Here is a 24,578-nt window from a genome sequence, read left to right as displayed (position 1 = left end):
CTAATAAAGTGCTACTGCCAGAATGTAATATAAAAATCCCTCCCAAAAGCAAGCAGTGGTAGGAACTCATGGCTTTATTTTCAGGTAATGCAAAATAGTGGGACTCAGTTGAGGCTTCTGGGATCTCATAAAGAAATAATTCTGCTTTATTAACTACAATTGCACAGTGTACATGTGTTCTTGCTGAGGATCTTACCCAGTGAGTTATGCCAGAGAAGCAGTTTGCTAGTATACTGGCTGTTTGGAAATACTGAAGATCAGAACACATGAAAAGCCTTTAAAGATCTTCTCAGATAACAAAGAATGCACAGGACTAACAGGCTCTGGCAAAACCGTGTTACAGCACCTGGAAAGGAAACGTATGTAGGAGGAACAGCAAAATGAGCCTTTTTTGATTTATGGGTTTTAACTGTGTGTGACTGCTCCGCTCATCTTTGGGAAGGGGACTCAACTGACCGTGGAGCCAAGTAGGTGTTCTTTATGCTTTAACCTCTTCTGAGTTGTTATTTTTTGGGATTTTAACTTTTTTCCCTTTTCTTCCTGCTAAAATTCAGGCAGACACTTCCCCATGCTTTAAAGTCACTAACTAAACTTTAGGCTTTCTCTGCATAACCTTTTGATGTGCAATTAGACAAAATAAGTATAAAAAAAACATGCTGATTGCACTTCTTGTGAGTTGCCAAAGTATTTGGGCTCCACAAGGGCAAGTCCTGCCTGCTATCATGCTGAATTTCTTTGGGACCTAAGATCTATCCACTTACTGAGGCATCCAAATGAGCTTTTCATAGTAATCGTTAGGTTTCAAAGCCATGCTTGGACAGTCTGAAGGGAACTAAGTTCCTGTGGAGGTTACATTTAAGTTCCTAAGAATTTCTATTCTGTCAAAGTTAGAAAGACAACACTGAGGGGAGAGAAGGATAATATACAAAAGCATTAAATGAAATATTATGCAATATGTCTGTACTAGTTTAATCTTACTAAATTGTTCAGAATTTGAGTTAAACTGAATAGGACAAATGAAGTCGATGAATGTTTGATTCCTGTTTAGTATCTGTTTGCCGTAGGTGTTGACAAGCATGGAGTTGTGCCTGTTTTATTAGTAGAGCCAACCCATGAAGTTATGGTAGAGCACTGCTTGGCTTTCACCTCAGTTCCTCAGTATTGGGTTGTGGATGAAAAAGAGTAAAATCAGAGCCCCTTGAACAGAACTTGAAAAAGTGCCCTGTGATGAACAAAATGTTAGACCTGACGGATCTCTTGACCAGACTGCAAGGCAGATGCCATGCAAAATTCAAGGCCTAATGCACCTTTCTTTAGCAAAGAGACCCATCAGGATGCTCCTGTCAAATTGGACATGTAAATCTTTTTTGATATGTCTTATAGCCTTTACTAAGCTGAGCCCTTTTTTGCAAGGAAGCACACTAGATAATTCCTTTCAGTTTCATGCTTTTATTATAATTCATGTTGCTAATCTTGTTCTGACACTGGTATGTGGAATCACCTGAGGGCAAAGATATTTTGTTTTTAAAAAATCATTCTATCATAATGATTTGTTGGCTACTAAATTATTTTGAGACCAACTGTTTCCTGAAAAGACATCCTCTTCAAGTTTAAGCAATCTTGCTTAATTGTATGTCTTACAAGAAATACTCAGAGAAGGTTGCTGCTATATAGTTGAAATTCAGGCTTTTGCAGTTGACAAGCCTTTGTCATTCATGTATGTTTCTTGGAATTGGGAATTCAAATTAAAATTATTTCAAAACAGAAAAAATACATCTGAAAGTTTCAGAGCAACTCTTCTGAAAGATGCATGAGAGAGAAAGGATACCAAATCCTGTGAAAACTTGTCAGCATCTTTTAGGTTCTTTCAAAACTCCAGTTCTAGGGCACGTTTTTCATGCCTTGATGTTTGTTGGTATCTTGACCCTAAAGAACTACCACTGAAGGTTATTACACTAATCTAACGAAGATTGTAAGAAGATTTGTCCATGGACATAAAGTTCATAGGCTTCAGAGTGTTCTTCCCTTCAAATCAGTTTATTATACAAATTCTGCATTATAGTTCTAACTGCTCCTGGAGTGGTGGGACTAACAATATGGCACAGCACATGGATGAGAAAGCTCACACTTTTTGGAATAGGCACAAGATTTTTTGTTGAACCAAGTACCAATCCTATTCTCTTTTCATTGTCTCCAGACTGGCTTGGAATGTCTTACACCATGTGCAATATCTAGTGGGGAAAACTTCCCCCACAATTGAAAGTTCTTGACCTTATCAGAAACTCCTGGAGAAGTGGAGATACACAATTCACAGAGTTCTGATTTCTTCTCTCCTACTTTCCCATCTTAGAGACACAAATCCTTCTTGCATCTGAGCATTTGTTATTGAAAAGAACAACCTTGTCCCCCACTCCAGCAGCAGTATTTCATTTCTGCAAGTAATGTCATTCATTGGCATAACCTTGCACAACAGCGAAGCAACAAACTGACTTCTCTTTGCTCTACTTCTCTTGCTATGGTTAGAGCTTCTAGCCACATCAGAAGAAGATTTGGGGGAGGGGACGGGGAGTAAAGAAAAAACAGTTATTCCCTCATGTCTCATGAATATGCAAGACAGTCCTTGATAGAAGTGTTATTTTTAGGAATTAAATTGTTGAGAAAGCAGAATAATTTGACTCTTGGAGTGGCATGCATAAAAGTTCTCATTTGCAGGTCCCTTACTTGTAAAATAAAGAATTCACATATAGGCATGAGCTTTGGCAAAAAGAAGCTTAGAATCCTGTGGAATTAAAGAATCACAGAATCACAGCTTTTATAGCTGAAGAACAGTTTTTATAGCTCCTATAAAAACCTACTCTCATACACCCTTTCTGTCTTTGATCTGATCTTTTGGAAGCAGTAGCAAGAAATAATGACAGAAGAGGCAGTTAGTCACTGATAATGCTAGGAATTAGTCACAGCTGGAGTATACATGAACTTTAGGTGACTTAGCACTCAGGCAAGCTTGCAATAAAATCAAATCATGCCCAAACACTGCTTTTCTTTTTTTTACAGACAATCAAAACAGTTCTGTCCCAGAAGTCATTGTGATGAAATCAAAGAAACTGGAAGAAGATGCCAGCATTGGGAAAGCAGCTTGTTTGGCAAGGAATTTCTATACGAAGAACATCACCTTGGAGATGTCCTCTGATGAGGTTGTATACGACCAGAGTACATCCATTTTGACATCAGAGGGGTTGTACAGTACTATTAAGGTGCTCAATGTGACAAAAGGCACAGAGGTGACCTGCACGGCCAAATTCGACGGCAAAAGTATTACAGCCAACACAACATTGCCAGGTACAATTTTGTGATACAGCTGTGACTTATTTCTGGCAGCAGTGTTTTCTAGCATTTGCTATTTCTCCTGCTATTAAGCATTGCCCTGGGTAACCAGCAGAAATGGGAAAGACATCTGGTACTTAAGCAGGGAGAGATGGAAGATATTTAAAGGTATCTAAAGTAAATGGTCTTAATTGTTTAACAACTTGGAGTTACTTTTTTTTTGGGAAAAAAAAAGACACTATCTTTTTTTAAAATGTACATTTACTTATGACTAAATACTTCACCACATAGCAGCAAACCTCCTGGAGCACAGCCTGAAATAGCCTTTCTAAAAACAACAAAATTTAAAATGGTGGTGGTTTTTTTTTTCCTAAACCACTTTTTATATTTTGAGGGATTGTTTTGATCATCATGAAGCTCATTCAAATAGTAAAAACAACACAACTCAGGTATTCTTTTGTTTCCTGCAATTGCATGGAGAAATTTTCTCCTCAAATTAATGTTAGAATTCATGACCGATCATGTGAGCCTAAGATATGCCCACATGTTCCTACGGAAAGGGTCATACAAACATTTTGTTTAATACTTTTTAAAATTTGGACATAGTTTATAATGCCTTTTCTTTATCATGCTACAGAAAAGGAAGCTAAAGAACGAGTAACACGGAAGGTTTGCAACACTGCAGACAGCTCTGCACAAGGTAAGTTACCTAAATAGATTGTGAAATTACATTACTATGTTGGGGATAAATGCATGGAAATATATTTTCTCAGGGGTAGACGAATCAGAATACAGCATATTTCTCAAACACAACCTGCTTTTTCAAGGCAGCTAATTTAGTAACAGACAAGCAACAGGAAGCAGAATCCAATCTAGACAGAGGTCCTCCTCCCCTGTCGTTGCCATGTTTCTCTATCATCTTTTCCTTTGCTGCTGTTTCTTTCCCTGAAACTATTACCCATGTTTTATTCCATTTTCTGCCAATATCACAATATCCAAATCTAGACTATGATCTCTTCCATCTTTTCTCATCTATGCAGATACCAAAGTGGAGAAAGCGAACATGCTCTCTATGGCTGTTTTGGGTTTGAGAGTCCTGCTGGCAAAAAGTATCGCCTTCAATACACTCATGAGTATAAAGTTGTTTCTTTTCTGAGGTAAGGAAGCACATAGCTTGATCTGTAGAAATACTGGAAGCACATGCCAAGAATGACCGTCTGTCTTTGTGTACTTCTCCAACCCCACAATCGATGATACCTGTTCATCTGCTTCTGCTTCCTTTAAATAACTCTTGTAGGTTTCTGGGGAAAAAAACCTCAACAACAACAACCCCCCAAAAACAACCCCAAAAAAGAACCACCACCCCTTCCTTCCAAACCACAAAGAAAACAGCCCCTTTCTGTATCCAAAGCTCAGTTCTTGCTGGCTTGTCCCAAATTTTGTATGCAGCAAACTTGCTTTGCCAGAGCAACTCAAGTATTACCAGAAGTGCCTAAGAGATATCTCATTGACTACTTCAAATGGCAGAGCATAAAGCCTGGAGAAAAATCAAGACAAATAAGGAGTCAAAAGCAAGGCTCCCAAAACAGAAACATATGAAGTAGTGGGAGGAAAGAGGGGTGGGGAGGATTTTTACATTAAGGTATCCAAAGAGCCACAAAATATCATCCAGCCTAAGTTTTGTGAATCTACTTGTCTTGATCTGACAGCTATCAAACAGTGGCACATAGGCCCAGTTGCATTAAATGTCATTTAAAATACACTTTGCTCTTCCAGAGAGGGGGGGAAGCAAGGCAACAGCAATCTGAAGAGCAGCAGAAGAGAGCGTGCACCAGCAGCACGACGGGTTGAACAGCCAACGTCAAATCTGCTGACAATAACCATCCGGAACACAACACAGCACCTTCCCCTTAAGATATTTTATACTGTTGAATCCTGCCTAGCTAGTTTATTTAGTTTTAAGAGTTGTAACTGCTTTTGCTATTTCTTTTTCTCTGTGAACTGAGGAGAGTGTATTTTTCCTTATCCCCCTGCTAAGTAGAAATTGATCTCCCCACTCTTCTAGCCTTTGCATAAAAGCATCTAACCTGCTTCAATAGTTTTGCAAAATCCAAACCCCAATACAGATATACGACCCTTTTAAAACTCCTTTTACAGGTGCAATGCAACATTGTTGTCTGTAGAACTGACGTATTACTGCTGAGCGAATTCAGACACAATAGATGCTATTTGTAGCTTTAATGTTTTTTAGATAGCTTTAATAGCAATAATTTTCTAGTGCAGATGAGAAGACCTGTGTTTGATCTGAAGCAATTCATTTCAACCAGATAATGTTCAACCAGAGAAGCATTTCTTTATTAAACCTGTATTTCTTCTGCAAAGTGTATGGCACATGCATTTTAGGCTACTGTAGTAGTGACCAAAATAAAGTTTTACTAAGCCAAAATGCTGTGTTTTGTTCTGTGCTTTTTCTTCTGAATTTGGGATGGAGATTGCTGAAATCCAACTGTCCTAATGATCAGTGAGATTAGAAATACAGCTTGGATAACCTAGATTTCCTGTTGGATGAATTTGTGTTTTCTAGACTTTATACAGGGGAGTGAAGATTCTCTTTGGCACATGAAAAAGCCTTAGTAGGGCCATGAATTCTAGACTTAGGGGATTTGAATGACGTCTGGTCTTTCAGATCACTTTGAAGAGACCCCAGCAAGATATTTTGCATCATAGCAAAAAGAGGCACATGTCTAAGGAGAAATCAGTTAAGAGACAGCTTGATATGAGCATAAGGAAGGAAAATACACATATCAGAAGAGAAGAAAACATGCTCTTTTTTCCACTCACTGATACTGGGAAGAGGACAACAGGAAATAATGTATGGAGGTTTGATGGAGTGATAATTTCCATAGCAACTTGGTCATTAGTCAAAAAGACCCCAACACACACATTCCCCAACTCATCTTTCTCTCACAGGCAACAGGCAGGATGCTGTGGTTAGCATTTATGACTAAGTTACACCATGCAATATTAACTCCCCCTTGTTTTGAAAAACAAGTTAACCACATCCTGAAGGGGAAATAAGTTTTTTCACATACTGACTGAGTTATTGCTGGCTTCAAGACAGCCTCTACAGAGTGCATAGTAAGGACCGTTTAATTAAGCTTTATCAGGTTAATCCCTCAGACCCTGCAGACACCTAGAGGAAGACCCCTATGCAGAAGTGAAATTTGCATGGTAAATCCAAAAACAGTAAAATGCTTATTTAGTGCATTCTACCACCACAATGTAAATCGGGAGGAGCTGTTCACTAGTATTCTTATCCTGATTTTCTGATGACACTCTGAACCTTTTTATTTTGCACTCCACACTTTTTCCCAATCTCTCAGGCAAGACTCAGACTGGGAGTACCATTTCTGTGTCTCTGCGCAAATCGAGGAATGACATTTTCCTGAGTAGTCCTTGGTTGTGCCTGAGAGCTTTGGTAGAATTAAAATCCTGCAACACTGCACAAGCAAAAAGAGGGATCTACAAATGTGTGACTACTGAGGAGTAGCATTGACTCATACAGAAATTTATCAGCCAGATAAAGACATCAGTCTCTATTATTTCAAACAGCCATCCACATTGGTGTAGGACATCAGAGCCCTCATTTTCATCACGAAGAGATTCATGACCTGAGTGATACCTCCATGGTCAAGTTTTTCAGACTTCCCTGTACACCACTGGGAAACCAGTCTGTGTGGCAACATCTATGCCCTCACTAACCCTCTAAAATGTCAGTCACCCAAGTCTCTGTTATCTATGTCTCAGTCAAAAAAAGAGAAACTTGTGTCTTTGAGAAGATAGTTTGAAGTCTTCAGCTTTGTGGATCATGACAAGGAGGGAATACTCATCCATCAGTCTCTTACCACGGTATATTACTCACCCACATTGAGCAGAATTAGTCCCCATTGGAGTGTACTAGCCTGGTGGCCAGGCCTGTGGCTCCCTTAAGACTTTATTTCAGGTCGGAGTATGTGAAATAAGAGGTTTGTGTCACAGCTGGCCAAAATAATGTTTCTGAGACATGATGCCAAGAATGGATACTGAAGACAGCCCAGGCATCTTCATACTGTAGCCAAACTGGGTGCAGTCAGTTTTGCTCACTTTATCTGTAGAAAACTACTTTGTTGGCTGTCTGAATGCCTTCTGGAAGGAAAGGATTACCTTCCTGTGGCAAGAAGCAACCTATGCTGGCTTAGACTAACTGGGGATAAGAGAGGAAGAGGGAACAAACTGCATAAATACACCCTGGGAGAGAAGACATGTATCTGTACCCAGTGAGGAATTTTGGCATCTAGGCAGCTCAGCTGATGTCTAGAGAAGGGAGGTTAATGGGAAAGTCAATACCATAATAGACAAGATCCAGCTCGAAGAAGTAGATACATGTGCAGAGACAGAATCCCCTTCCAGCTCTTAAACTTCTAGACAGATTGTGCTGGATTTTTCATCAGAACTATTTCCCCTGTCAGGAGCTATCTAGGTCTAAATATTTTATTTTGAGTTAGGAAAGAGCCTGTAGCCTCTCTGTCCTATTTTCTGTCATTGTGACTTCCTGATTGTCTCCCACTAGCAGTGGCTTTTCACTTTACAGTTGCAAATCTACAATTTTGAGACAAAGCAGAACACACAACTTAAGAAAACAGGAGAATATCACTGTTTGCAGATGAAAATCCGTAACAGGGAGCTTTTGTACAGTCCAATATTAAGATTGTGTTGGTGTGGCTAATTCCACAGAAGAGGGCAGAGTCTGCGGCTCTCCCAGCTGATATGAGCTAAGGGAAAGTTTTCGTAGAGAAATTGTAAAATATCCTCTGTTAAAATCAGCACCTGGGATTTAGAATTAACTCTAAATAGGAAAAAAACCATTTTCCTCTAAGAGATCTGATGATACTAGAATAACTGAGGATGATGATAAGCAGAACGCTTTAGTACAAAACATTTCAATAGTACTATCCATGTTTTCCTACAGGTTTAATTATGTCCATATTTGATTGTGTTCAGACAGCCTTTGAATATCACAGTCAAAGAAAACACAGTCAAATAAAGCACAACAAAATAAGTAAGTAATGAGATACTTAACAAAAGATGAACAGTATAGGACTTGAGAAGACAGTGATAGCAGTAACACTTAGCACAAGGGCTTGAATACTTTTCTTTGCCATCTCTCAGAATGAGAGATGGAGAAGAACTGAACCTCAAACATTTTCAGTATTGCTGGTGTGAGGCAGGTTGTAGAGAGTTGAAACCCACAGCTCATGAGTGAAGTCCATTCCAAGCAAGTCCAGGGCAGATGTTGCAGATAGTCAGCAGAAACTCATCTAATGTGGCAATTCAAGCTTTCAGAGCCTGAACACAATCCAAAATTTCTTGAAGACAGTGTCAGGCGAGCAATGGTTTATTAGACAGACAAATAGGTGGGGTACCTTTGAAGCATATAAAAATATTCAGGCTTCAAGGCCTCTTGGCATGATTACAAAAAGCAGTACTGCTACTTCTACACCAAGGGCACTATATTACACCATATCACCTCTGTTATCCATCAACTTCATTTTCTCATGGATGTGCATATGGGAAAATAAGATCTGTCCAGTTTAGGGCTAGTAGTTATTCAAAGGTAGAAATGAGCATTTTTATAGCACAGAAAATTATTCTAAAATCACTAGTAATGGCTGTGCTTTGACCTTTCCCTCCTGTCCATCTGTTTACACTGGTTTTGTTTAAGGCAGTACTCTTCAAACTTAAGTCTGGCCTAGGGTTAAGAAACAGTTCCCAACACTGTTGTTATTTTCAGAATAAGAACAGCCTCCAGAGATCCATTGACCCAAAGCAGAAGCTTGCTTTTAAGTCCGCCCAAACAGTATTCTCTCTCCACCCAGTGTCAGAGCCTGGAAACAACTGATGTGAACATCTGTCTCCATATGCAAGTGCATATATCCAAGCTGCAGAGTCTGTGGACTTCTGTGTTTCTTTCCTTGACATTAATGCTCATGGCTCTTTGCAATGATGCATTCCTCTCCATTCTCACCTCTGGTCCTAAGGATCTATCAAGTAGGTCTGGGTCATGCTAAGTCACACAACAAATGCACCTGCCTCGTGGGGCTATGAAATTTTCGTCTTTGTAGGTAAAGGTCATACGTTGTATCAGACTAGGGGTCTGAATGCCTTGAAGTTGTTCATTGTGAGTATCTCCTCACCTCTTCTGTGCAATCGCTGCTGTGTTGTGGGTTTTTTTGTTTGTTTGTTTTAAGTTTCTGATTCACACCCTTTCTCCTTTTAATACAGACCTACGAAACTCAAATTGTAAAAGAAGATGTTCATCTGATACATATCACTCAAAAGCATGCCCATAACCCCTAAAGCTATAATTGAAGTCTACTAGAAGTTATAGACAGTTGTCGCAGTGAAAATGACAAAGTGCATGGCTCTAGATAAGGTTAAAAGTACTTGGGAAGGATCCCATTAATAGATCATCAAAAATGATCGCCCAAGCAATGAGAATCAACAAGGCAAGTCCTTCACTAGTGAAATTCTGCAAGATTTGCTCAGAATGACTGCTCAAAGGTGTCTTCCGTCCTTCTCTGGCATGTGTCAGCAAGGGATTTTAGCTTCCCCTCCCTGTTACATTGCTTTATGAAACCTTCTGCCTGCCACCTGCAGAAAAAGTTGCAGCTTTTTTTCTCTAGCGAAGAGTACGAAAAAGTCTGATGTTCACGTGCTTATCATTCTTATCCAAAGCAAGCTGATTGCCTGCGCTTCTCCCTCTGCCTCCTACTTTCCAATACCAAGAGACAGGACGGCACTTTTAGAAAACAGCTGAAATTTCAGAATAGAAATTCCCCAGGAGTCCAAATCAGATGCAAAGAGAAGCCATAACAGATGAATCACAGCATCTCTGAGGGACTGTGCCCTGCCCTGTGCAGGACTGCCGCAGATGTCTAGAGTGACACAGAAGACATACAGAGCCTGTATCTAGATTGTCATCTTGGAAGACGACTCACCTGAAGAATATTCTTCCTTCTGTGTACCTTGTTGATCCTAGATGTTCAACCATAAGATGTGAAAAGGAGTGAAGGGCTTAAAATGCCCTCGAGGTCTGGTATAATGGGGCAGCTAAAGTTCTTGGTAGCTTTTAAGTTCAAGATCCTTTCCATCCTCAGGGAGTCAGTGCAAAAACTTTTTAGAGTACTTGGCCCAACATGTTGAATAATTCAGCTCTTTTCTTTAAAGGATTCCAACAAGCAAGTCAGATGGTTCAGGAGGAAGAGCATATAATGCACCCTTCCCTACTAAATATGTGGAAGAATATATGACTTTCTTTACTAACACAAAGTTTTATTGCTTTAGTTTTCCCAAGTATTTCTGAGTCTTACTACATCTGCTGCAATACAATCCCATTTTGAATAAAGAGCTTAAGGAACCAATTTCACCATCAGCACTTTTATTTACACAGAATGGCACTATTTACAATACTTAATCAAATGATGTCATATATGAGAGCTTTCTGTAAATTTAAGCCATTTGGTTGCAGGTTTCAAATGGTTGTACAGGCTTGTATTGTATTTTTTTATTATATTTCAAGGACTCTCATTTTTGTCTAGACATCATCATGGTCATTTCTCTGTTAGATTTATTTTAACAGCAGAATAACTTCTATAGCCTAGCTGTTCAGAAAACTACTTTGCTTTTCTGTGGAAGAGTTCATTAAAACGATGATGATGTCTAGATTTCAAGTGAAAATCTAAACTATTTTGCTAACTCCTGAAAATCTCTTCACCTGGATGCTACTTAAAGAGAATATCATGTTTTAGATAAGAAGAGCTGTTTTACATTCCTTTCCCAATAGTACTTCAAGTACTGTTCAATTTTGTCAACATTAGGAAATTTTAGAGTTATGTTTCTGCTTGGTATAATTTTATGGCTGTTCTACTCTATTTTAATTCTTTTTTTTGCATTGTTTTCTTGTTTTAAGGACACACATGGTAGGCTTAGCCATCATTTTACCCATTGGTAGTCCTTACCTCACATCCTGGGTCAGGAAGGCTTCAGATCTTTTTGAACTGTATGAAGCATTAAATCCCTGTTGCTAACAATGTCTTATCCCAGTTTAAGTCTGCAATTCTTTTCTGACTGCTGCAGAGCCTCATGGGCATTCTCTGGCAAAAGTTTACAGCTCATTCTATGTAAAAGTTACACCTTCACTTTTCTATTGGGCATCTGCTGCTTGTCATTTTGATAGCTTCTCCTACAAGTTGCAAATGCTTCTAAGCAGCCAGTTGTCTTTAACTGCATGCTATAGGCAGGATGGGAATGCAGAGAAGTTCACAGAGCCCAATATCACTCAGAAGGTGCAACATGTGCATTTCTACTGACTAATGATACCTGCAATCATTCAGATACAAGAGCTTCACTCATCACTGATAGAAAGCAGATCTCTGCCTGATAAAAGTAAGGTGTTGCATGCCATGCACTTTTACAGACTCTTCTGGTTTTAAAGAGGGTGAAACTACTGTAGCAACCAGGAACTTTGAGACCTGACTGTCAAAAGATTGCACCTCCAAACGCCTTCTCAGTCCTTTTGCTGCCAGCATGTCATAGCACAGTATGTATTGTGGCTTCTCACTATAAAAGGACACACGCCACCCACAATGAGAACTTAAATAAAACCTTTTAAGTACTTTCAGGCAAATGTTAGAATCACAGAATCGTTTTGGTTGGAAAGGACCTTTAAGATCATCAAATCCACTGTTAACCTAACACTACCAACCCCACCACTAACCCATGTCCCTCAGCACCACACCTACTGTCCTTTAAATACCTCCAGGGATGGTGACTCCACCACTGCCCTGGACAGCCTGTTCCACTGCTTGATACCCCTTTCCATGAAGAAATTTTTCCTGCTATCCAATCTAAACCTCTCCTGGTGCAACTTGAGGCTGTTTCCTCTTGTCTTATCACTTGTTCACCTCGAGCTTAATCTTATTTCCCCTTGGTGGGCCTCACAGATAGAGTATGCTAACACCTGTGTGTCCCTTCTTGCTGAGCAAGTCAAAATGGTGATAGCTCTCTCCTGTGGCAGAAAAGTTTAAAAGCACCCCAAGTGAATAAACATCTTTCCAAAAGGGTAAATGGAAAAGTGTCATGAAGAACAAGGAATACTGAATAGCAGGGAGAATATTTTGCATTTTCTTTCACATTTTTATTTATATATGTGGAGAGGAGTGTTTAGGCTTCCAGCCTATACATTTCTTACTTCTGCAGAAATGTATGGGAATGCCCCAAGCAAGATTAAACAGTTCTAAGGTTTCAGTGCCCAGCCCCCCCACAATACACAAAGGATGGCAAAGCTTCATAGCCAGAAAGGCTCTGGCAGCCCAAGGCAGGACTCCCAGTCTCGTTCCTTTAGTGTCTTGGCTTTCCCAGAGCCAGTCAGAACGTCTCAGGAAAGAAGAAGTTCAGGGACAGTATCAGCATCTCTGTATGTAGCCTGCCAAAGAAAAGTGCTTAGACCAGCCTCAAATAACACACAGGATTTTGTATCCTCTGGCCAACTGTTACAACACAAACAAACATTTAGTCCAATCATATGTTAAAAAAAAGAAAAGGAACAGCTCTCCAAACCCATTTCCAACTCAGTCCCATGAACATGCACATATCAAAGCCTCAGTCTTACCCTTGCAGAAAACCTTGTTTCTTACTCTTTTTCATGTGATGTCCCACTTTCTTCTAGGGCTAGAATACCTCCTCACCTTCAAATCTTTAAGTTGCTTATGTGCATAGCACATCAACCTGACTTGGGGTTTATTTAGTACTTTCTTGCCAAAGGAGAGTAGGGAAGTTTGCTGTAAATTGCTTTTAAAATGAGTCTGGATGTAATGTGGCTAATGATGTTTTTTTTTTTTACTACTGTAAAACCCATCTGGGTGTAAGATCTATGTCTGTGATTATTATTGCATGTGCTGCTATCCTCTTGTGCAAGGGTTGCATTTGGAATGAAGAGCATGCATATACTTAAAAGGGCACTCAAAGCAAAACCCAGAATTTCTAGGAGTTTTAACTTGGCAAAAGTAATTAAAATACATGAAAATGAGGTGAAAAATACCAATTGTTTATTTAAATCAAATTCCATCAGTGTATTCTTTTCAATTTAAACTTTATAATTGAGATGGTAAACCAGACTTTATTTCGTTTTCTGGTCATACAAACTTTTATAGATATTTTAAGAAGATAAACTGATCATCCTCGTGTTATTACTTTAAAAAAATACCAAACTGCATGAAAATGGTAAATATTAAATAGCTTTTTGGACAGCTGAATCCTTCTGTTGTCTTATACAGCATTAAAAATACAGTATAAGAAAGATATTCCTACATTCTGCTGGGCATAGTCTGACCTGTCTGTTCTGTTTCCCCAAAATACTAAAAAGTTCCTGATAAAATCAGATATGTTGATGTAAACTGAATTTCTTTCCTTGATCTCTCCTGCTACCTGCTGGTCAAAGTGTTTATTGTTCTCACAACATTTTTGATTTGATGAAATCCAGTAAATAGGTCAAATGGGAAAAAAAAACAAACACCCAAACCCCATAATAAGTGTTGTCTCTGCACATGCCACAAATTAAACCTCTTTGCTCTTTGTTTGCGTTCTTGCCTTGCCAGCAGGTGCAGACAAAAACCCTTGCTATGTGATATATAGGCTTTAGAAAGTCCAGTACCAGAAGTGCACAGGTGAAAGAAGATTAATAGCTGAACTAAGATTCAAAGAAGATTTATTCAAAGATACAAGCTAAAACAGTTGTGGAGTTGTAAGTAATTTTTAACAGAAGAAATGTAGTAAAATGTAGGGAACACTTGCAGCACTGCTTTTGAAATTCATCAGTATTTCTAAGGGAGCTTTAAACTCTTATTTAAGAAACTCAGTTTCTTAATGTCCTAGGCTGGAGGAAAGTTGTCTTGCTGGGATTAAGGGATGTGTTTGTGCCCTTAAAAGCTATTATGTCTAGAGCAGGCTAAGGTCTTCCAAAAGTATAGATGTCTTGCTAAACAAGGAGGAAGTCTGAAACAGCAAGGAGTGCAGTACAAAATTTCTGGCTACAGGCAATGAAGAGGCTGGTAAGAAGATGGATGAATACAAGTGCCGAACTGTCTGGTGCCCGACAAGAAATTGTAGGGCAAGTTGTTGCATCTAGGAAGGCTACAGATGAGATGTACTCAAGAGCTGTGTTCTTCTGGTGAGGCTCTCTGCTCCTTTGAACTGAGAGGTTTTCTGCAGAGGGCTTTCTTACTGTGGAAGGACCAAGCCACGTCAGTTCCACCAAGTCCAGTCAGTTCCAACAGTCCAAGGACCTGGCTGTTTCTGGAAAGAGGTAAGTTTTTTTGCTGTTGGCTAGGAATTTTGCATGCCACAAACCTGTGTGTATAATACTTCTTTAATTTCATCAAACTGGGATGCCATGCATTGGAATCCTTCTCTTCATTAGGTATACTGCAGTCATAATAATGACTGTACTGAGTGTGCTCTTGAACAGACATAATCAGGTTTAGTGGTGCAGTCAATCAAGGGGAGGGTGGATGTTAAAGGGACTGGCCTTAGAGATGGTCACTTCCTATAAGACTCAGGTAAAATGACTTATCCTTTGGTGTCCACTGTATGTGAAACAGGAGAGAGAAATTAAATTCCTTAAAACTTCTTATGTACCGAAATGCTGCAGGGACTCGGAGAGGATGGAATGACTTAAACAGAAAAACAGACTTGGTCTGTTCTTGCTTTTAGTTCTGTTCCATTTATATATTTTTATAGTACCGTCAATGAGAGAGATTCCATTTATTATACAAGTTTGTGTGTTTGGAACTCTGGGTGAGATGTTTAAAACTGTTGAGTGATTTGATCTGCTGCTTTTCACCCTGTAATGAACTGGGCAGATTTTGCTCCCCACATCTCAGCCAGCTTTTAGGTGAAAATCTTTGACTTTAGTAGGGATTGCACAAAAAGCAGCTTGCAAATCTGATTTTGTACATAAATCATTTTTGCGTGGGCAGACACAAAGGTTTCCCACCACTAAACTTATAATTTGAACAATAGGAATTTCTTCCTCCCTCCCTTGCTTCCTCTCTCACTCCCTTCTTTACTTCCTTCCCTCCTTCCTTTCCTCCTTCCTCACTATGTTGTATAGTACTTCTGGAACACGAGAATGGCACTCAAAGAAAAATTCCAAATCCAAATTGTGTCTCACACATAAAAATTGATCTGGACATGGTAAGAAAGGAATTTTGTGAAGTGGTGTTGCACTGCGATGCTAGGAGCTGGAAGGGAACTTACTGCTGCACAGGAACCACATAAACTCTTCAATTCAACCACTGTAACTCTGAGTAAAAACATAATTCCTGCTGTGCTTGCTACCCAAGGAAAAAATCAGATCAACTGCTGTTTCTAAATTTTTTATACTTTCATTTGCTGCAAGTAAATGTGCTTGAGACTGCTTGACTGGAATGGAACTGATTGGCTAAGCTATTCTGGAAGAGATGCCCAGAATTTTTTTCAGCTGATCCTGAATACCCATTCAAAATGTTTTTCTTCTCTATGCAGTGTGACACAGAAAGAAAGATTGCGTTCACGAGAAAAATAAAAGTTTTAGAATAAATGTTCTTTTTGCTGTAAAGAAAATCTGCACATATTCAGTTATTTTAGAAGAGTTACTGTGAAATTATTTATTTCATCACAATTATGTCTGTTACCTTTTCTCAGCAGGCAAAGGCATGGCTGTTTTTTGAGATGCTGTTCATTTTAATGGATTTTTCATTGGATATTTAATCCCTATGTATAATTGTCAAGTTGCTTTAAAATAAAAATTATCAATACTTCTATGTTTAAGAACAGTTAAAATTCATAATGGAATAGTTAAAATCCATAATGTGCAATGAAAGCATCTTAAATTTCAGGAGAGGATGGAAGTCTTTTTTGTAAAGGGCTGAGCTGCTGTGGGCATAACGATTGAGACATTCGTATTTGTGCGTGGAATCCATCTAACAGTGCATGCAGGTAAGATGCTCATTTTTAGCTAGAGAAATATGAGGATGATATTTCCAAGACCCTCCCTCCCATTTAAAATTCCCAAACATGAAAAAATTCACAGGAGCACAAATCACTTCCCTGCCAACTATAGCAGCCAGTTCTGTGGAGATAATGAGTAAAATCATGCTTAGAGAAGGTTCTTTCAAAGCTGTTGTCTAATACAGCGATGAAGCAGCTTCCCAGAGGTGACATTCAAAACAGAAAGTGCAGCCAGGTAAGAAAGATTCGGAAAAAAACACTGCAAACAGATGGATATGCACAAAAATAGATCATATTATTTCCCGTGCATTTAAATGAACTTAAATTAAAATAATATTAAATTCGCCAGCTGTGTGTATTACTTTTCAAGACCAGTACCAACTGAGATCCTTGCTACTAAATCATGTGTTTTCATTTTGATGTCACTCTGTAAATTCGGGCCTGCTTTCTAACTGCACAAACTGATTGTGATTGCCAGTCCAGTCTGAGATTAGACAGGGTTTGAAAGCTACTGCCTGTCTATAGACAGAAACACAGTGCAGGGTAGTTGTACTCTGGGGAAGGATTTGAAGTTATATTTGACAAAGGAAAAATTTGGATTAAAATCCTACAATGCTGCTGTTCTGTACATCAGCAATTTGAAAAATCTAGAACTAGTGCATGAGATTAAAAAATAGAGAGATGCTCAAGTCCGCTCTGGTTTTGGGTTTTTTTTTGTTTCTTTTTTTAACTCGAATGAGTTTTTTCAAAACTTTCTATACTAGTAAAAACACTTGTGGCAAATACCAACTTAGATTTTGTCAAGGGGGTATGTCTGACATTAAACCCCACTCAGAGTAAGAATTTCTGACCAGTTTTTTCCCTGTTTCTATTTTTTTGCCTAAAAGATAAGTTATTTCTTCTTAAATATGAGAAATATGAGTAACTCTATAAGCTCAGTTATGTAAATCCATCTTTTCTAGCATACCCATCTTAAAGATAACTCTACAGATATCTATATATTGTAGTGTAGAAACACTAATAGAGTTCTTATGTACTTCAGGGTTTTTTATCCTTATTTATTATATCTGACATTTTTATTTTCTTCTTGGATATCTTATAAAATTAGTTCCTGCAAAATCCCTGAAAACTATTACTTAAAAACATGATTTTTACTGAGAGTCATAAGTTCTAGGCCACTGTTTCTGACAGCACTGTTTGTAAAATACTTTGGGTGTTAATAATGCAAACATTATTTAGAATGAAATGAGAATAAAGTACTCAAACCCCAGTAAAGTAAATGCTAATGTTGTAAGAGAAGTGACTGACTTTTGCGAGCAAATAAAAGGAGCTCACAGGGGAGATCTCTAGAGGGTTTATGTTAGCTTTTCTTTAGCAACACAAAGAGGTTATTGGCTATATTTTTCAGTAGAAAATCACAATGAATAAGAAAGATCATTGAGTGCTAGGTAATGGCCTTCACCTGTAATTTACAACCCCAGCTACTTGAAAGCTTTGCACTTAACTCAGAGCAAGGTCAAAGAACAGAAATCTGTCCTCAGTGCTCTATCATGAGGTGAGTCTACCTGTCTAAATTAACTATTCATGAGTTAAGCAGAATTATATTGAGAGCTGAATCTTGAGAAACTATAGTTAGAGAAGTGTACCCAGTCAAGAAGGATGACTCCAGTGAAGCCAAATAAGGCTTGTCATTTATCCTAGCTGAGAAGAGCACTCAATAGTTTTGTGATGGGACACAGCCCCATAACTTAACGTAAAGTTCTCAGCTACTGGGTAGTACTGGTGTAGCCAACTGAAAGCGAGTCTTTCAGAAGGGGATATGTCTGAAATTCAGTGCAAGTAGGTCTCAAAGCAGAAAAGGTTATTTGCGAAAATGTATGCAATATCTCAAAGTATATCATTTTAGAAATCTCTCTGCACTATAATACTAGCCCTTGAGTAATTTGGAGGACGCCATTAGAAACCACAAAATGCAAGCAAAATGATGCCTAGGGACAGGATGAGAAGCAATGGGCACAAACTGAAATACAGGAGGCTGTATCTGAAAATTAGAAAACGCTTTATCACTGTGAGGGTGACCAAGCACTGGCACAGGCTGCCCAGAGAGGTTGTGAGGTCTCCCTTGTTAAAAAGCTGTCTAGATATGTTCCTGGGCAACTGGCTCTAGCGGGGCGGGGAAAGGCATTAGCCTTGTAGGGTGTTACAAGTTCTTGTAAAGCTGTTAGCTAGTGTGTGAACAAGGATAACTGGATAATAACACTTGGGACTGGAACTAGGCTGAAAGTAAATCCCGGTAAGAACAGACGATACAGAGGTAGGGGTGGATGTGAAAGGCCATTCTAACAGTTAAAAAGTGAGGTCTTGAAAAGAATGAGACTGAGGGTGAAAGGTCAGTTTCCCTCAGCAAAAACTTAACTATTTTGGAACAGATCAAGCTCCTTCGGCCAACACCTAATAGAGACAATATGTTACCGACAACAGTACTTTCTTTCGCAAAATGTCTGTCTTTAAGAGCATGCTCAATTACTGTAATTAAACCCTGTAAGGGCATGATTCTATAGAATCAGTGCAGATTTGCTTCAGCTTCTCTGTTCTACTGATGAAGAGAAAAGCTGTAGAAGGGAACCATAAAAAGATTTTGTAATGGTTTCCTTTCACTTCCATAACCTTTCCTAGTGTCTAGGAGAGCTGAATTCGCATTCAGGGATGGGACAGGTTTGAATAAATCCTACTGTTTACCTAGAGTCAGCTGTTCTGAATTCATGATGAAAAGAGGAAACCCCATTGTTGTGGGGATCATACAGCTGTCCATATATCAGGAGTGGACCTGTGATAAATGACTGCTTCTGTGCCTGTGGAAAAGGGGTTTTGGTCTACAGGGTGGAGACACCATGTGCAGAATCTGGCTTGGAGGTCAACCAGTCTGGAATCTAAGCCACTTAATTAGAATTATTATTAAGACACAGCTGTATAGGAAAGGAAAAATTGTAGACCAAACTTTGGTCAAAGAGTAATGCTTTCAAGATATTAAGCAGAAATATTTACTATAGGATTGCAATAAGCCTCTGGTGGTTTTGAAGACACCTTAGCAAAATTGATGAAGTTTGGGAGTAGATTTGTAGTATCCCACAACTAACAAAGGAGAATTTTAGACCATCTCCTGGAACCTTCTTTAGTATTGAATAGTTAAACTAGTGTATCAGGTGCAAGCTGGCTGTTTTGTAAATTTTTTCATGGTCGCACAGCATTGAACAGTTCGTATCAAGACACATATTTGGAAGTGGATATATTTGCATGTGCTTTCAAGTAAGTCTAAATGGGGGAAAAACATCTCCATGAAGTCTGTTGGTTTACAGCTAAACTAGACAAACAGGATCAAATCTGTATTTGTTCTCAGTAATTCAGCAGCTCTGATCCAGTATCCTGCTAATTCAAAGTGAACACTTAAGACTGCTTTTATCATACTTTAGTGTTTTAATTCTCAACATCACTATAGCAGACTGTACAGCTCTATAGAGTACCCATCATAGTAGAAAATTATGTGATTTTTCTAGTTTTACAGTGATTTCTAGGTTGAGATCTTGGAAGTAATACTCTGAATTTGCCTTAAAGAACAGGGCATGTTTTGCACCAGGCTGAAACAGGTAATTATCCTTGCTTAAGTTGTGAGAACTCATCAAGTTTTAAGTTCAGAATTTTGTAAAACTTCTTAGGTTTTTGTAAAGTTTCTTACAGTCGTGATACATCAGTGTTGAGAAAATAATCTTTGGTCAAGGAACAGCTTAAGAATAAACTCAAGTAAGTCTGAAGAGCACTTAAGAACCTCATCATTCCAGAGTAACTAGTGAGCAGCAGTATCAGGTTACCTGCAATTGGGTGGCTTCCACAGGTTTTTAAATCTGAGTTCTGAGTGGCATTTTGAGGTGGTTTGCTAATAACTTCCATGGCAGTGGGAATGCTAGAAGTGGCAATGCACTTAGGTTTGGGACAAGGACTCTTCGGAAGGTAAATCCAAGTGAGTATAATGGAAGAAGAAAAAAATCACGTTGGAATAAAGAATTATCTGAGTATATTCCACTGTTACGCTTGCATGTAAGTTTTCAAGCTTACTGATGTGTAGCTAGTCATGTGCAGACAAGAAAGAAATAATACTGAATTTTGGGGCTGCTATGCCCGTTTCTAGGAATCTCTGTGCATCTCTTGGCATGAAAATAGAGGCAGAAAGCGGGACTGAGTTGCTCTGTAGAGTGTCTGTCTATAATTTTATTTATACAGGAAGATTATGGAAGTGTTTATGGGTTGGTTTGTTTTTTTTTCCCCAAAACTGAGAATGTGAGAACAGAGGCAAATTCATATCTTAGAGAGGAATAAATCCTTAAGGCTTGGTCATCACTTTGGTGCTGTTTGGGGATGGGGGGCATTTGCAAAAAAAAAACCAAAATGAAGAAATATTGTTGTTGTGTTTAGGCTGTATTGGATGAGAAGTTTAGAGAGTTTTGATGTGAGTTGCCTCAGTGTTGCAGGCTGGTGTAAGCTGGGGTAAGATAAGCAGTAACTGATGTGGACGGAGGAAGAGCTATAGAAAATTTTCCACTCCTGGCTTGCTTTTTCTTATCCATCTTAATGTTTACAGTTAATTATTCTGACTTCTACAGTTGCTGTTATCATAGAGGGATGCAACTACAATCTGCTCTGTGATATATATGAGCTGGGCTGGTAAGATAGGATCCCACAGCAGTGGTATTCACAGTAGCGAATTGTCATGAGAATTTTTACTAGGATTTTGATCTAGGAAGCTTGAGAAGAAACACCCCAGGAGATCTATGTATATACATAGATCTATGTATATACATTGGAGTCTCCTTCTCTGGAGACATTCAAAACCCGCCTGGACGCGTTCCTGTGTGATATGGTCTAGGTAATCCTGCTCCGGCAGGGGGATTGGACTAGATGATCTTTCGAGGTCCCTTCCAATCCCTAACATTCTGTGATTCTGTGATTCTGTGATACATCAAAGTTAAAAAACTCCTTTGAGTCAAAAGCTACTGCTAGCATTTTTGGTAAAGCTCTTTGTCACAGTGGAACTCCAGAGCTGCCAATGAAAAGCTCACTTTTGGAAAGGGGACAAGGCTGTCTGTTCATCCAAGTAAGTGCCAGAAAAAAACATCTCGTAAGCTGAGCTTGATGATATTGTGATGAGCTTTGATATTTAGGGGTTTAAAGGTAATTTTTTTCCCTAATGAGGAACTTTCCAACTATTTGTGTTTCCACAGTTAGTGGATGTGTCACATTTCAGATAAAGAATAAGCGAATGTTCATTTTGAAGTTGTCAGACTTGTCAGTCCTGGTTTACTACCTTTAATACAAAGAATTCAAGGTCAAATCTGCTAGCCCAAGGTGATTTTCTTCTATCTTCATCATTTTTTTTTGAGTTTTTTTTTTTTTTAGAGTTAATCTCTTCAAGATGAGAACTGTGCTTGAAAAATGCCTGTGTTTTTCTACTGATTATAGAGGCACACTAGGACATCTGTACTAAGTGTAGATAACTCAGATATGTAGGATATGTTTCTGGTCTGTCTCAAGACATTTAATTTCCTTGAACATGTAGTCCAGAGTCTCAGTTTCTTTGCACCATGTGAAGGCTAAAAAAAAAAAAAGACTTTTCAAATAAAGGTTTTTACTAGTTTCACAGTTAGAAGTTGAAAGACCATTTAATAAGTAGGGAGAAAGTCTGTCACGGATCAAAACTTTCCATGGCCAGGATTTTGTAAAGCAGTGCTGTGGTGTAACTTTGGAGGTGGCATTCAAGAGCTTAAATTTGGAAGAGGAATGCACCTAAAAGTAAAGCCACATAAACCGAAAAGAAATGTGAAAGGCTTTAGAAAAGAAGTGCCTATGTTTATGAGGACTGCATGCATAGAGATGTGGGCCACAGATGTCCAGTACTAGTTCCCCTTAGAGTTTAACTGATGATTTAGGTCATTGTTTTATTCTGAGATTCCAGAATGGAAATGGAGAATGTCATGTGAGTACTTACATTTCAATATTCCAAGAAATTTGCCTTTTAGTTTACGTATAACTTAGGTTTTACAAGGACTGGAATATCAAAGGTTGTTAAGATTAATGTGCTTTCTTGGGGCTCCTGATCACTGAAATCTGTTGAAGAAAAATATTTTTGGGTGTCTTTAGCTTCCAACAATTATTTCTCTTAGAGTTCTGGCAATCAGCTTTTTCAGTTTTCCGAAAATATCAATATGCACGGATTTTTGTCCCAAGGCAGACAATCAGATCTTCGATAGGAGCAGGTAAGTACTTAGCGTTTTCTAGAGTTACCTACTTTCATTTATTTCCAGATGACTTCCAAAAGTCAGGCAAAAAGCAGGTTTCATCTCAGCTATAGTAGCACAGTAGTTTGGATGAGTGAGACAATTCCTGCCTGTGTGATTGGATATGACACAATCCTTAAACAGAAGTAGAAGCAATTTGCTGCAGCATGTTTTGTCAATGTTCACAGGGAGCAACTACCTCTGGATTTTAAGTCAGAGCTGATCATACGTTGGCCAGCAAATGAGATACCAGTAGAAACTAAGTTAATTAAAGCTTTTGTTACTGCATATACCATTGTTTTGAGTTCTCCCTGCAACTGGTAATTCACCTTCAGGAATGGAAATAAACTGATGGTAAAACCAGGTATTTTTTCCTAGTGAAAAAATGCATTGTAAATATTTTTATGGTTGAAAGTAGATGCACAGATAAGATGGAGTGATAATTACTCCTTGGTGAAAGAAATCAGTCTCCAATTTAAAGTGGAAAGAAAAGAAAGGGACATATACTTCTACAAGAAATATGTTATTATTGTTATTTATATCTAAAAAAATTATATATAACAGGTTGAGGGTAATGTCTTTAGTTAAGCTATGAGTCTCAATTGCATTTAGAGAATTAACTTCTCTTCTAGGAGAGGAGGAGTTAAGAAGGCAAATACATCTCTCTGGATGGTTGTTGTAAAGCACTTGCTGGCTGTGTGAATACAGGAAACTTTAGGAAATTAACATTTGGACAAGGAACAAGAATTGTTGTAATACCAAGTAAGTGAGAAGTGAAGAATTTCATACATAAACATTAACAACTTAACTTCTGTTTCCAAGGTTCAGCTTCTTATATCAGCCCAATTTTACTAATTACGCTTTCATGTGCTTTTTTTTTAAAGTATTTAATTTGTTTGAAGGTTTAGGAAATCTTGTCTCTGTTCTAGTGAGTATCCACAAGACTGAAAAATCTTCCAATATTGATTTTTCTTATGCCAACACCATAGCCTTCCCAAATGTACTGTCTTATGAGGTCAGTGGTGTGGAATGGTTCAAAGTTTTTTATTCTTTTAAAATTAATATGTTGGCAAAATAATGGTTATAGAGAAATGTTGCAATGCTAAATACTGTCCTCTTTTTGTATCCGCGCTTCATCTGGAATATCTTAAATGAAAAAAATAGTGAAATGTAAAAATTGATTGCTTTTAAGACCCAAAATATATACTGATGTGCATGGTGAAGTATTAATTGAGGCCATTTGTGATAAGATTTGGTTTAAAAAAATTTCAACCATCAAAAGTAAATTTCTGTCGATACAGTTATCAGCACAGCAAGACACTTTGCTTCGTACTGGCTCCTAAAGGTTTTGGAAAGGCAATGAATTTGGCAATCACCACTCTATCATTCAGTGGTGATTGGGAATCTGTTAAATTCTTCCTGTAATGGTTTATGTAAAGCATCTTGTCACAGTGTGATCAGTGGTTATGAAAAGTTCACTTTTGGTGGAGGAACTCACCTGTTTGTGCTTCCAAGTAAGTCTTCCAGTAAAAATAGTGATCTCAGACCATAGTGTTTCAGCACATCCCAGATCCAAAGAGAGTCCACTCCCGTGTTCTCAGCAGAGCTGAATGTAGAAATGTTCTTGTGATTTGGTCGTAGAGATCTTCTCCCAGAGCATGTGCACAATGGGCAGCCGTATAAATCAGACAGGCTAACTTCAAATTTCTGTTAAATTCTGTTCTGCCCTTGCAATTTCAATGAGGTACTTTTATAAAGGAGTTTGTATTCAAGCCCTTCAGCAACAAGTTTTCATTTCCAAGCTAATATCTGATACAGTGCATAGATTTTTTACAGGCTATG

At 38.5% G+C, this 24,578-nt stretch overlaps 2 protein-coding genes across 2 annotated transcripts in view; both read left to right on the top strand.

The window, feature by feature from the left end:
- The window catches only part of LOC137673631 (Ig heavy chain Mem5-like), a 28,023-nt gene extending 22,284 nt beyond the window's left edge, over nucleotides 1-5,739 (top strand). Inside the window, exons 3-7 of the mRNA XM_068418556.1 lie at nucleotides 411-467; nucleotides 3,055-3,339; nucleotides 3,962-4,024; nucleotides 4,365-4,481; nucleotides 5,101-5,739. Coding sequence (XP_068274657.1) covers nucleotides 411-467; nucleotides 3,055-3,339; nucleotides 3,962-4,024; nucleotides 4,365-4,480 — 521 coding nt within the window. The 3' untranslated portion in view covers nucleotide 4,481; nucleotides 5,101-5,739. The remainder of the gene's footprint in view (nucleotides 1-410; nucleotides 468-3,054; nucleotides 3,340-3,961; nucleotides 4,025-4,364; nucleotides 4,482-5,100) is intronic.
- The window catches only part of LOC137673632 (M1-specific T cell receptor alpha chain-like), a 242,080-nt gene that overhangs the window by 152,879 nt on the left and 64,623 nt on the right, over nucleotides 1-24,578 (top strand). The window lies entirely within an intron of this gene.

This window comes from Nyctibius grandis, chromosome 26 (assembly GCF_013368605.1).
Source record: "Nyctibius grandis isolate bNycGra1 chromosome 26, bNycGra1.pri, whole genome shotgun sequence".
Classification (NCBI taxonomy): domain Eukaryota; kingdom Metazoa; phylum Chordata; class Aves; order Nyctibiiformes; family Nyctibiidae; genus Nyctibius; species Nyctibius grandis.
This window is presented reverse-complemented; position numbering and strand designations above follow the sequence as displayed.